We start from the raw sequence: 13,408 nt of genomic DNA, 5'->3' as shown, positions 1-13,408 counted from the left end.
AATTGGAAGGAGAGAAACCAATACTTGAACCAGCACTCCAATATGGGATGCCAACATGGCAAGCAGGGGCTTAAACCTGCTGTGTCCCAAGCCCCACTGCAAAAAATTTAAATAACAAATGCAGTGAATAATAGCAAGCATCCATGTATTCTTCATCCAGAATTTTATCACATTTACTTTATGCTTTTTTCTACAGTAAATGAGGGGCAGGTATTTGGCATAGTGTTTGGGATGCCCACATCCCATGTAGGGTACCTGGGTTCAAGTCCCAGCTCCACTCCCAATTCCAGGTTCCTACTGGTGAGAACCCTGGGAGATAGTAGGTAGTGGCTCAAGTGCTTGACCCCTGGAACCCACTTGGGACACCTGGAGTTCCTGGTTTTTTCAGCATGGCTCAGGCCCAAGCTGTTCTGAGCATTTGAGGAATGAACCAGCTAATGAAAGATCTCTCTCTCTCTAATGAAAAAGTAGATGAAATACTACAGATAAGTTTGATACTCATGTGTATCCTTTATCTTAGTACCATTCTTCCTTCCTTAAGTTTTATTTATTTGAAAGGCAGAATTGCAGAGAGAATGTGCTATCGTCCATCTGCTGGTTCACTCCCCAGCTGGCCACAGTAGCTGAGACTTGGCCAGGCTGGAGTCAGGAACTGCTCCAGGTCTGCCACAGGAGGCTAAGCACTTGGACCGTCATCTGCCCCTTCCTTCCTAGGTACATTTGCAGGGAGCTGGATTGGGAGCTGAATAAGCCGGGACATGGTTGTTGCTTAACGTGCCGTGCCTCAACACCTGTTCCCCCCAATTCTTTCTGATATGGTCATTTTCATAAATTATTATAACCTTTTTATCCAGTTGTATATGTATAAATAAATGTGTATATGTGTATATAAATGATTTAAAATTTTGCCTGACACTATCATATTGTATTTACCTTTTTTGTGTGTACTTTACTAAATATATGATTAGGCTTAGTTTTGTACTAAACTATCAAGATATTTATATGCCATGTAACATCTCCTAAACAATTGCTTTTACTCTCTATTTGTACATTGCTTCTCTTAATGTACATGCAAGATCCACATACCAAATTTTCTGTTGCCCATTTCAGTGTGTACTATATTTATGTAGCTTGACTGGTCAGCTCTTAGTTTCTAAAGATCCAGTGTGGGAGGAAAGAGCTCATTTTTACTGAGCATCTCCTGTGCTCCTATCACTGTTGCAAACTCATTTGTTTTGAGCAAAAAGACCTTATCTTGGGCATCTGTGTATTTCTTTGGACATGTAACGGAGCACAAGAGTTGACTGCTTGGTTGGGAGAAGGTGGGGACCCTGATAATTCCCACAGGTCCCTTCTCTGGGTTCCTTTAGCTCTCTACTTATACCTTTGAACACTTAGCAAGCTCTGTCATGTGTTAATCAACTATAAATGTATTTTTTATACTAGCTATGTTCATTCTCATTCATGTTAGAATCTCTCAGTGTCTCATAATGCTGAGCACCTAAGACAGAGGCATTTGATTAGAGATATTAAAGTGAGACTTACTGCCTCCTGTCTTGACCATACTACAGGAACTTCACAGACCAGCTGCGGAAGATTTCCAAGGATGCAGGGATGCCTATCCAGGGTCAGCCTTGCTTCTGCAAATACGCACAGGGGGCAGACAGCGTGGAGCCCATGTTCCGGCATCTCAAGAACACCTACTCAGGGCTGCAGCTCATTATCGTCATCCTGCCAGGGAAGACGCCGGTGTATGGTACAGTTCTTTTGGGACAGTAGTGCTGATAGTACTGCTCTCAGGGTAGCTTCCTGGGGGCTTTTAAGGAGGACTCTGTAAATTCTTGCTTCTAGCCAGAGCTGTTCCTTAACATCAGGGGAAATATAGGAGAAATGTCAGCCTACATGAACCATTAATTCATCCAGATCCTGCCTACCTGTTCACACTCCCTCCCAGCAACATTTACTGGGTTTTCTTTATGCCAGGCTAAGCTGGTCCAGATACAGAGATGGATGAGTCCCAGTTTACATCCTTAGCACTGTACTGTTTATCGGAACATTGTGTAGCACCTCCAACAGAGTGTGTGATGCTTCTGCTGCCTGGTAATGGTTAGGACTTTCTGAGAAGTTTTCTTTCCTCCTTTTCCTTCTCTGTTTTAGAATAGGAACCACTGTATACCTTTCTAGCTCAGCACTTTTACTCCATTTTCCATCACTACCTCTCTTGCTTCAAATTCAAAGGAAGAGGTATCTTCTTACTTGGCTCAACTCCTCTGTGCGGTTGTTTCTATCCCCTTTCAGCCCTCAGACATCTTCAGATTCCCCATCCTAGAGCATACTATCATATTTTACCATCTCCATTAGCTTTGTTTTCCTGTTTTCGTGATCAAGCCTTTTGAATGAGTTCTCTTAAATCTGTATGCTCACTTCCTCACCAGCCACTTACTCCTTAGCTTTTTTTAATCTTTTTTTCTATCTACCTGTTTCTTAAACCTCCTTTGCAAGGGAGTGACCTTGCTCAACTTTTCTTTTCACTTGACTTCTAAATATTTCCTTCTGTTCCTCCTTATTTTTGTCATTATTGGGAATGTTTGATACTTTCTAGGTTTCTGTCGTCTGCCTTCACTCTCTATATTTACATTCTATTGAAATTCCCATCATGTTTCAGTCATCACCTGTTATTATTTGTTACATTATTAAAATCTTGCTCCAATCCTTGAACTATTTTGTTTTTCTGTCTCCCTTCCGCAAGAACATATCGACCAACTATTGTGCGTGAAACGCAGTGCTAGATCCTGGATTCACTGGTAGCAGAGTAGTAGTGACAATCTGCCTTTCAAGGAGTTCTGGTGGAATATCTCTTTACTAGCTGTTCTCTCCTCCATGAACTTTTCTCTTTAATTCTGCCTTCCATGTTGGGCATCAGAATTGCTCTTGGGGACCTTCATTCAAACTTTGGAGGCAGGCTATCTTCTCTTCTAGTATTCTTTTTCATAATCTTTCTCAAGAAATATCTCCTGCTCTCAATCCATACTTCCCAATGCAGTTGTAGCATTTCTTCTCAAATCTTTCTTTAAAAAATTATTTATTTATTTATTTGAGAGTCAGAGTTACAGAGAGAGAGGTCTTTCATCCTCTGGTTCACTCCCCAAATGGCTGCAAAGGCTGGAGCTGGGCTGATCCAAAGCAAGGAGCCACGAGCTTCTTGTAAGTCTCCCACACAGGACCCAAGTACCTTGGCCATCTTCCACTGCTTTCCCAGGCCATGAGCAGAGAGCTGGATTGGTAGTGGAGCAGCTGGGACATGAACCAGTGCCTACAGGGGATGTCAGTCCCGCCAGTAGAGGTTTAGCCCACTGCACCACAATGTTGGCCTCCCCTTTTTTATTTTTATTTTTTTAAAGATCCATTTTATTTATTTGAAAGAGCCACAGAGAGGGAGAGACAGGGAGAGACAGAGACAACCTCCTTCCATTGCTTTACTCCCCAAATGGCCGCAATGGCCGAGGCTGGACCAGGCCGGAGCCAGGAGCCCCCTTGGGTTCTACGTACGCACAGGGGCCCAAGCACTTATGCCATCCTACACTGCTTTCCCAGGTACACACGCTTTCCCAGGCACACTAGATCAGAAGTAGAGCAGCCAGGACCTGAACTGGAGCCCATATGGCATGCCAACACTGCAGGTGGCAGCTTAACCTGCTACGCCATAATGCTGGCCCCTCAAATCTTTCTTAAATGATTACTGAATAAGATTTTGATTGTACTACCAAAGAAAAAATTGATTCCAATGATTACTACATAAAAGGTTTTCAGGGCCCTGGTAAACTTGCATCTTTTCCATTTTATCTTGTACTGTTCACATATACTAGAAAGATCACTTGTTCTGGAATTAGAACAGCATTTCAATCCTGGTTTGGCCAGTCCACTGGCTAAGGTAAATTACCTAACTTTTCTAAGTCTCATGAATTAATTATGTAAAAGAATTCATTTAGCACAGTGCCTGGCACCTAGTAGGCATTGTAAATGCTCATTCCTTGTCTGTGCTTTCCAGTTTCTGACTTTGCTTACATCATTTGCCTTTGCCTGAAATATCTGGATACTCTTCTTCTTGCCCTTAAAGTCATCCCCATCCTTCCACACCTAATTTAAATGCTACTTATTATTCTTGTCGTCAAGGGTGAACTTGTCTCTTGCTGGACTCTTCTAGTTTATTGCACTGATCATTTACCACCTTGCTTGATGTTAACTTTGAGCATGGAGCAGATCTGATTCTACTTTGAAACCTTCTTCCCTCTGCACATGTACACCTAAGGTAGAGTCTTCCATCAATATGGTAACTCAGTAATTATCTATGGAGTAAAGTTAGTTGATCTCCAGTCCGTAGTTCACTTGGGCTTTAAATTGATGACCTGAGATGGGAGATAGGGATGCTTGTTAGGAGTACTCCCTTGAGTTAAGTATCCATGTTTATGGCTCTCCTCATTAAGGGGTGAATCCAGTCTTTTGGCTTGTCTTTGGGCTATGAGGGCACCTCACAAAGTTTGTAGAAAAACAGAATTAAGGGACAAATTTATTTTGGTGTAAAAATCTTTGAAAAATATGTGTGTGAATACAACATACTTAGGAAAGCGGCATTTATTTAAAACTTTCTCTTTCTGGGCTCAGTAATGTGATATATGTCAGCCTCAAACCTTTGTAAGGGCCGGCGCCGCGGCTCACTAGGCTAATCCTCCGCCTAGCAGCGCCGGCACACCGGGTTCTAGTCCCGGTCGGGGCGCCGGATTCTGTCCCGGTTGCCCCTCTTCCAGGCCAGCCCTCTGCTGTGGCCAGGGAGTGCAGTGGAGGATGGCCCAGGTGCTTGGGCCCTGCACCCCATGGGAGACCAGGAAAAGCACCTGGCTCCTGGCTCCTGCCATCGGATCAGCGCAGCGCGCCGGCCACGGCGGCCATTGGAGGGTGAACCAACGGCAAAGGAAGACCTTTCTCTCTGTCTCTCTCTCTCACTGTCCACTCTGCCTGTCAAAAAAAAAAAAAAAAAAAAACCTTTGTAAGGATGTTGAGTTTCTTCATTTACAGTTCCTTGGTTATGCCTCCTGGCAATGGGGCCATGTGCCTAGAAACTTAGCCAATCGATAAGAGAAGTCACATTCTTCTAGACGTTTTACCCTTCCTCCTGAGAGGCTGGGTGGAATGACATTCTTCCTGTCCTGGGTGAATCGAAGTCCTATTGGCATTGTGGTTGCCCTGAGAGTATGGAAAGACAGAATCACATCTATCCAATTTTGATCTGGTATCATGCTGCAAATCCTGTCTTCAGTATACTTAATTCCTTCTTCTCCAGTAACTTATTTTTTTTTTCCTGAAGCAAACAACTTTATTTCTATTATTCCTTTTCAAACAACTGAGGAAAATATAGAAAACACATAAAATGCAAACAGCTGTGATTCAGGGACCAAGGAAGGGGTGACCCCAACCTCACAGGCACCAGGGTCAGGATCTGCACAAAGGGCAGACCCTGCCAGGCCGGGCCCAAAGCCCCAGGACATGACCCAGGAGTCTGCCCCCTTAAAACAGCCTCTGCCACCAGTCTTCAGCTGGGTGACATTTCCTGGCTTCCACAATCCAGGAGCTTGACTAATCCTAAACTAAAACAAAGACGAGCTACCTGTTGTTTTCCAGGATCTCAAACTTTGGAGACCCACTTGGCCTATCACTCGTCCCCTCTCTCCAGGTCCCAAGGAGCTGTTGTCCCTGTGGGTCCCCCGGGGCCTGGGGCTTACCTCTCCCCACCAAGGCTCTTCCCTGCATGACATCAGTCAGGGAGCAGGTCTAGAAGGTGGCAGGAGGCTCCTAAGCGATGAGACACAGGGTTTGAGGTGCCTTCTCCAACACCCCAGGGGCTGGTGACACTGTGACAGCCCCAGGAAAGAGATGTCTCGTGGCCTGGGAAACAATGCTGAAAGTGGGCTCTACTAACTTCTTACTACTGGCTTTTTTTATGTGAAAAATTTTTTTTTAATATTTTTATTTATTCATTTGAATGGCAGAGTTACAGAGAAAGAGAGAAGAGAGGCAGAGAGCAAGATCTTCCATCCATTGATTCCCTCCCCAAATGGCCACAAGGATCGGAGCTGGACCAGTATGAAACCAGGAGCTAAGAGCTTCTTCTGGGTCTCCCACGTGGGTGCAGGGGCTCTGCTGCCTTCCCAGGCGCATCAGCAGGGATTGGAAGCGGAACAACTGGGACTTGAACTGGCTCCCATAGTGTCATACCAGTGTAACCAGTATCCAGGAGAACATTACACTAGTACCTATAAAGCTCCCCCAGTGAGAACTACTATTCTGGTTTATAACATCATAGATTAGTTTTGCCTATTTTTGAACTTTATATAAATAGAATCATATCATATGTACTTTTTTTTTAGATTTTTAAAAAGATTTTTTATTTATTTCTTTAAGAGATACAGTTACAGACAGCGAGAACGTAAGCAGAGAGAGCTGGATCAGAAGAGGAACAGAGGGGCCAACGCACGGTGCAGTAGCTTAATCCTCCGTCTGCAGTGCCAGCATCCCATATGGGCGCTGGTTCGAGTCCCAGCTGCTCCTCTTCCAGTCCAGCTCTCTGCTATGGCTTGGGAAAGCAGTAGAAGATGGCCCAAGTCCTTGGGCCCCTGCACCCACATGGGAGACTTGGAAGAAGCTCCTGGCTCTTGGCTTCTGATTGGCTTAGCTCCGGCGGTTGCAGCCATTTGGGGAGTGAACCAGCAGATGGAAGACCTTTCTCTCTGTCTCTACCTCTCACTGTCTGTAACTATATCTCTCAAATACATAAACAAAATATTAAAAAAAGATCAGCTGGGACACGAACTAGCTAGTGCCCATAGGGGATGCCAGTGACAGTGCTGCAGGCGGAGACTTAACCTACTATGCCACAGCGATGGCTACAGTGTGTATTGTTTTGTGTCTGGCTTCTTTCTTTCTTTCCTTCTTTCTTTTTCGTAAGATTTATTTTTATTTACTTTGAAAGACATAGTTACAGAGAGAGATAGAGCAATATCTTCCATCCACTGGTTCACTCCCCAAACGGCCACGATGGCTAGAGCTTAGCCAATCTGAAGTCAAGAGCTAGGAGCCTCTTCCAGGTCTCCCACATGGGTGTAGGGGCCCAAGGACTCAAGCCATCCTCTGCTGCATTCCCAGGCACATTAGTAGGTAGCTGGATCTGAAGTAAAGCAACTAGAACTTGAACTAACGTCCATATGGGATGCCGGCCCTACAGGCCAAAGCTTTAACCCACTGTGCCACAGTACAGGTCCCTGTGTCTGGCTTCTTTCACTCAACATTAAGTTTGAGTTCTTCCTTATGTCTGGTTGTAGTTTATTACAGCTCTTCCATGATATGATTATAGCACAATTTACATATATTTATCCATTCTATTAAAATATATTTTGGAGGCCAGCGCCGCAGCTTACTTGCCTAATCCTCCACCTGCGGCGCCAGCACCCCAGGTTCTAGTCCTGGTTGGGGCGCTGGATTCTGTCCTGGTTGCTCCTTTTCTAGTCCAGCTCTCTGCTGTGTGGCCCAGGAGGGCAGTGGAGGATGGCCCAAGTGCTTGTGCCCTACACCCACATGGGAGACCAGGAGGAAGCACCTACCTGGCTCCTGGCTTCGGATCGGCACAGCGCACCGGCCGTGGCAGCCATTTGGGGGGTGAATGAACAGAAAAAAGGAAGACCTTTCTCTCTGTCTCTCTCTCTCTCTCACTAACTCTGCCTGTCAAAAAATTTAAAAAAAAATTAAAAAAAATACATTTTAGAATTATTTCTAGTATTTGGCAATTATAAACAATGCTTCATTGAACACTTCTATGTCTACTTTGAATATATATATCCGTTTTTGTTCAGTATGTATCTAGGAATGGATTTTTTTTGACAGGCAGAGTGGACAGTGAGAGAGAGAGACAGAGAGAAAGGTCTTCCTTTACTGTTGGTTCACCCCACAATGGCCGCCGCGGCCAGCGCACTGTGGCCGGCGCACCGCACTGATCCAAAGCCAGGAGCCAGGTGCTTTTCCTGCCATCCTCCACTGCACTCCCAGGCCACAGCAGAGAGCTGGCCTGGAAGAGGGGCAACCGGGACAGAATCCGGCGCTTCAACCAGGACTAGAACCTGGTGTGCCGGCGCCACAGGCAGAGGATTAGCCTAGTGAGCGCAGCGCCGGCCATCTAGGAATGGATTTTAAGTATACCAATATATACTTCCACCAGCAGCATAGGAGAAAGAATTCTAGATGTTTCACATCCTTACCAAATGTCATATTTTTTATTTTCTAGATAGCCACTCTTGTTAGTGTTTAATGCTATCTTTCCTTGTGATTTTCATTTGATTTCTCTGATGACTAATAAAATTGTATGTCTTCATCTCTGTTGGCTATTTCACCAGCACTTTTTTGTAAAGTGCCTGCTCAAGTCTGAAAAATTTTTCCTTTTTTTAAATAGTTGACTTAACTGCCTTTTCCTTATTAATTTATAGGCCTTCTTTATCATTCCTTTATTGAATATATATGTATGTTACACATATTCTCTGACTTGCCTTTTTACTCTCTTAATGGTATCTTTTGTTGAGAAGAACATTTTAATTTTAATATAGTCCAGCTTATTAGTATTTCAGCTAGTACTCTTTTTTTTTTTTTTTTTAAGGTTTTATTTTATTTGAAAGGCAGGCTTATGGAGAGAAAGGGAGAAACAGAAAAGAGAGAGAGAGCTTTCGTCCGTTGGTTCACTCCCCAGGTGGCCACAGCGGCCCAGGCTAGTCCAGGTGAAAGTCACGAGCCAGGAACTTCATCCAAGCCTCTCATGTGGGTGACAGGGACCCAAATACTTAGGCCATCTGCTGCTTTCCCAGGCACATTAGCAGGGAGCTGGGTCAGAAGTGGAGTAGCTGGGACTTAAACTGGTGACCATATAGGATGCCAGCATTGCAGTTGGCCCCCTAACCTACTATGCCACAGTGCTGGCCCCCTAGCTAGTACTTTCTGTGTCCTATTTAAGAAATCCCAATGTTATGAAAATAACTATGTTTTTTTTTACTGTCATTATTTTAAAACTTTCACATTTAGAACTTTCACATTTAGTACATGTCTTGATGTCTCAAAACATCAAAAAGCTCTTGTTGCTTGTTTGCTGGTGGTAGTCCCTCTGGTAGTGCAGAGCTTGGATTCTCAGTCTGCTGCCCATACCTAGAATCCATAAGTGTACCCAGGACAAAAGAAGCTGCTGAAGGTAGCTCTCCTCTGAGATTTTCTCTCTCTCTCTGGAGTTTTAACCTCTCCAGTCCTTATGTCTTTTTTTTTTTTTTTTTTTTTTGACAGGCAGAGTGGACAGTGAGAGAGAGAGACAGAGAGAAAGGTCTTCCTTTGCCGTTGGTTCACCCTTCACCCTCCAATGGCCGCCGCGGCCGGCGCGCTGCGGTCGGCGCACCACGCTGATCCGATGGCAGGAGCCAGGAGCCAGGTGCTTTTCCTGGTCTCCCATGGGGTGCAGGGCCCAAGCACTTGGGCCATCCTCCACTGCACTCCCTGGCCAGAGCAGAGAGCTGGCCTGGAAGAGGGGCAACCGGGACAGAATCCGGCGCCCCGGCCAGGACTAGAACGCGGTGTGCCGGCGCCGCTAGGCAGAGGATTAGCCTAGTGAGCCGCGGCGCTGGCTAACCTCTCCAGTCCTTATGTCTTAATACCTGGTGCCTTCAGAAAGATGGTTTCTGTATTTTACCTGGCTTTTCTGAATGTTCTCTACAGAGAAAATGGTTTGCCACTGGTTATTCCATCTCTCTTAGAAATTTAAATTATCAGCCAGCGCCGCAGCTCAGTAGGCTAATCCTCTGCCTGCGGCGCTGGCACCCCAGGTTCTAGTCCCGGTCGGGGCTCCGGATTCTGTCTGGGTCGCTCCCCTTCCAGTCCAGCCCTCTGCTGTGGCCCGGGAAAGCAGTGGAGGATGGCCCAAGTGCTCGGGCCCTGCACCTGCATGGGAGACCAGGGGGAAGCACCTGGCTCCTGGCTTTGGATCGGCACAGCTCACTGACTTAGTGTGCCGGCTGTAGCGGCCATCTGTGGGGGTGAACCAATGGAAGGAAGACCTTTCTCTCTGTCTCTCTCTCACTGTCTAACTCTGCCTGTCAAAAAAAAAAAATTAAAATATCATTTTAGCTTTCTAAACATACGTGAGTCTTTCAGAGAAAACATACCAACACTTTGATTGATCCTGCATCTCCTGCTTGTACATTATATCACCAAAACAGCTTTTGCGTCAACATCACTATATCCAAAAGACATTCCTCCTCCTTGTTTTACCTGATCTAGTTACTTGTGACTTTGTGACCACTGTTTCTTTTTGAAAGTTTTTTTCTTTACTTGGCATGCATGATAAGTTACTGTCTTGGACTTCCTTCTAGCTCTGGATTTTTCTCCATGGCTGGTGTCATCTTCCTGTACTACAAATTCTGACAGTTCTTCAGGATTTCTATCTAAGCCTCTTCTCTTTTCATTGCCATCCTCCTTGGTGATCTCATCAATATCATGCCTTCACTTACTACCTGTACCTAAATATTGCAAAAATTTGTATCTCTGTTTCAGACTACTCTGTTGAGCTTCTAACGACTATACCCATTTGCCTGGTTGACATCTTTGCTGGGATGATCAAAAAGCACAAACTCAAAATGTCTCAAAAAGAATTTATAATCTGTCTTCTACTTCAAAGTTATTTGTAAAAATCTGTTTCCTTATGTATCTTGTCTAACAGAGTCCCTTAAATATCTCTTTAATCTATTTGTTTCTTGACAACTCATCGCATTTTTTTTTAAGATTTATTTTACTTATTTGAAAGTCAAAGTTACAGGGAGAGAGGGAGAGACAGACAATCTGCCATCCACTGGTTCACTCCTTAAATGGCTGCAACGCCCAGAGCTGGGCCAGACCGGAGCCAGGTGCCAGGAGCTTCTTCTGGGTCTCCCATATGGATGCAGGGGCCCAAGCACTTGGGCCATCTTTTGCTGCTTTCCCAAGTGCAATAACAGGGAGCTGTATCTGAAGTAGAGTAGCTGGGACTCGAACCAGTATCCATATGGGATGCCGGCATCACAGGCACCAGCTTTACCCGCTACACCACAACGCTGGCCCCTCATCTGCCTTCTTAATCTACACTGTCATCGCCTCTTCTGTCGATCAGCCTCAGAAGCCTGTTCTTTTTCCCACAGCGTGGTCCTCTTGCTTGCCTTTGTAGTTACTGTGCTCTACCAGTTTCTCAAACATTTTGCAAACTTCTAAAAGAGTGCATTTTTGCCATGTTTTCCTCTGCCTGAAGTACTTTCTCCAACCCTCCTTTTCTTTTCTGTGTTCTTTGCTACCTTCAGATTTCAATTTAGTCATTACCAGTCATCCTTTCCTGACTAGGTTGTTGTCCCTGGTTCTACATTCTTACAGCTCCAGCAAGTTTTGTTGTAGCATATGTCTATATTGGGATTTTCATGGTTTTTAACGTTAGTCACTACTTAATAAACACACTAAGAGTAGGGACTTCATGTGTTTCTGGTCACCATTGTATTTCCTGGTACCTCATATACTGCCTGACATTTAATAGGCATTCAGTAAATATTTGTTGAGTGCACTAACCAGTTCTCTCTGCCTGTAGCTGAGGTGAAACGTGTTGGAGATACGCTCTTGGGAATGGCTACACAGTGTGTGCAGGTGAAGAACGTGGTCAAGACCTCGCCTCAGACTCTGTCCAACCTTTGCCTCAAGATCAATGTCAAACTCGGTGGCATTAACAACATCCTAGTTCCACACCAGCGGTATGAACTCTGTTGTCTGCTTGCCCTTGTCAAGGTACCATATGGGGATTAATGAAGAGATAGGATCCTGACCAGGCAGAGTGAATCAGACATAAGGGGAAAGACCAGAATGGGTGCTGGATGGTACTAGAGAGAGAAGACCCAATTCCTCACCATTTTGTTTTTCCTTCCTTGCTCAGCTCTGCTGTCTTTCAACAGCCAGTGATATTCCTGGGAGCAGATGTTACACACCCCCCAGCCGGGGATGGGAAGAAACCTTCTATTACAGCAGTGAGTGATACTTTCCAGCTTCCTCACAAAGTTCTCCTCTTGGCCCCAAGTCCCAAATACTGCGCAGGATTTCTTTTCCCTCATCTCTGGCCCTTAACCCTTCATAAGATCTCCACCATCTCACCATCCCCATTGCTTCCTCCCTTGTCATCTTCTTAAAGTTAACTTTGTATGGTTTGGTGTCTTTTTGTCAGGGAGAATAGTGAAAGTATAGCCTGTGACCAAAGACTTGCCCCTTTCTCCCCACCACTCGTATTTTGCATTTAAATTTTTTTGTTTCTCTCCAAGACTGCTCTTGGGATATGTGGGAGTGACCACCTCTCTTGCCTAGAATCTCTTTTAAGGGACTGACTTAGTTGCTGGGACTGTTCTTTTCTCTGGCTCACCCCAACTTCTAATTCATTTCATAGGTTAGATGTCTCTCCAGTCCCTTTGCCTGCTTTTTTCCGCTCCCTGCCCCATGTGGGCTTCCAAATTGCTAGGCTTCAGGCCTGCCTTGCTACTTTTGTTTCCTGAACCCTCTCATTTCTCTAGACAGCCTGTGAAGTGCAGTGAAATCCTGAAATATGCTTTATCCCTGTTTTCCTTGTGGCCATGCTTCCTAAACTTTGGCTACAAGAACCTTGTTACGGTCATGGTTCCTAGGTAGAGTAGCTGTAGAGTGGAACAAAAAGAGTAACCTTGGACTGGGTGAGGTTGTTGTTTGATCTGGTAGTGCCAGACCTTTACATGCCCCTCTGCTAGGAGTGGGGAAATCACGTTTATCTAGTACCTACTGTGGGCTGGGCCTTGTTCACTGTGCTTTATATGGACCACAATAGCACTGCAGGAGCATGTTCTTATCAGTTGAATTAAGTAAATTCTGTGGTAGGATAGGAATTGAAACTAGGGCTCATTGCATCCGCTGCCCTGCTCATCCAGTCGCAGTTTTGCTGGGAAGCCTCTCTCCAAGCCCTTGGTGTGGCAGCAAGTTTGGATGAACTTTCTGGGAGCTGTTTTTTCCTCTTTGAATGCCAGGTAGTAGGCAGCATGGACGCCCACCCCAGCCGATATTGTGCTACTGTGCGGGTTCAGCGACCGCGGCAGGAGATCATTGAAGACTTGTCCTACATGGTGCGTGAGCTGCTCATCCAGTTTTACAAGTCCACCCGCTTCAAGCCTACCCGAATCATCTTCTACCGAGATGGGGTCCCTGAAGGCCAGCTCCCACAGGTAGAGCCCATCTCAGAAGGAGAAACCTTCATGTTGAGGCCGAGAGCTAGCTGCTTTTACCTTTTCAAAGCTGTTGGCACTAGAGG

The 13,408-nt window shown here is 45.2% G+C and overlaps 1 protein-coding gene across 5 annotated transcripts in view; it reads left to right on the top strand.

Annotated features, from left to right (window-relative positions):
* The window catches only part of LOC100347349 (protein argonaute-1), a 44,728-nt gene that overhangs the window by 22,711 nt on the left and 8,609 nt on the right, over window positions 1–13,408 (top strand). For all 5 annotated transcript variants that reach the window (XR_011390779.1, XM_051832176.2, XM_070078755.1 and 2 more), the window contains 4 exons: window positions 1,572–1,756; window positions 11,681–11,840; window positions 12,020–12,110; window positions 13,128–13,322. Coding sequence is in view for 4 of the 5 variants with exons in the window: in XM_051832176.2 (XP_051688136.1) it covers window positions 1,572–1,756; window positions 11,681–11,840; window positions 12,020–12,110; window positions 13,128–13,322 (631 nt within the window). In the remaining variant the exon portion in view is untranslated. The remainder of the gene's footprint in view (window positions 1–1,571; window positions 1,757–11,680; window positions 11,841–12,019; window positions 12,111–13,127; window positions 13,323–13,408) is intronic.

The sequence above is a fragment of the Oryctolagus cuniculus genome, chromosome 7 (assembly GCF_964237555.1).
Source record: "Oryctolagus cuniculus chromosome 7, mOryCun1.1, whole genome shotgun sequence".
Lineage (NCBI taxonomy): Eukaryota > Metazoa > Chordata > Mammalia > Lagomorpha > Leporidae > Oryctolagus > Oryctolagus cuniculus.
Note: the sequence above shows the minus strand (reverse complement) of the source record. Positions and strands in the feature narration are given on the sequence as shown.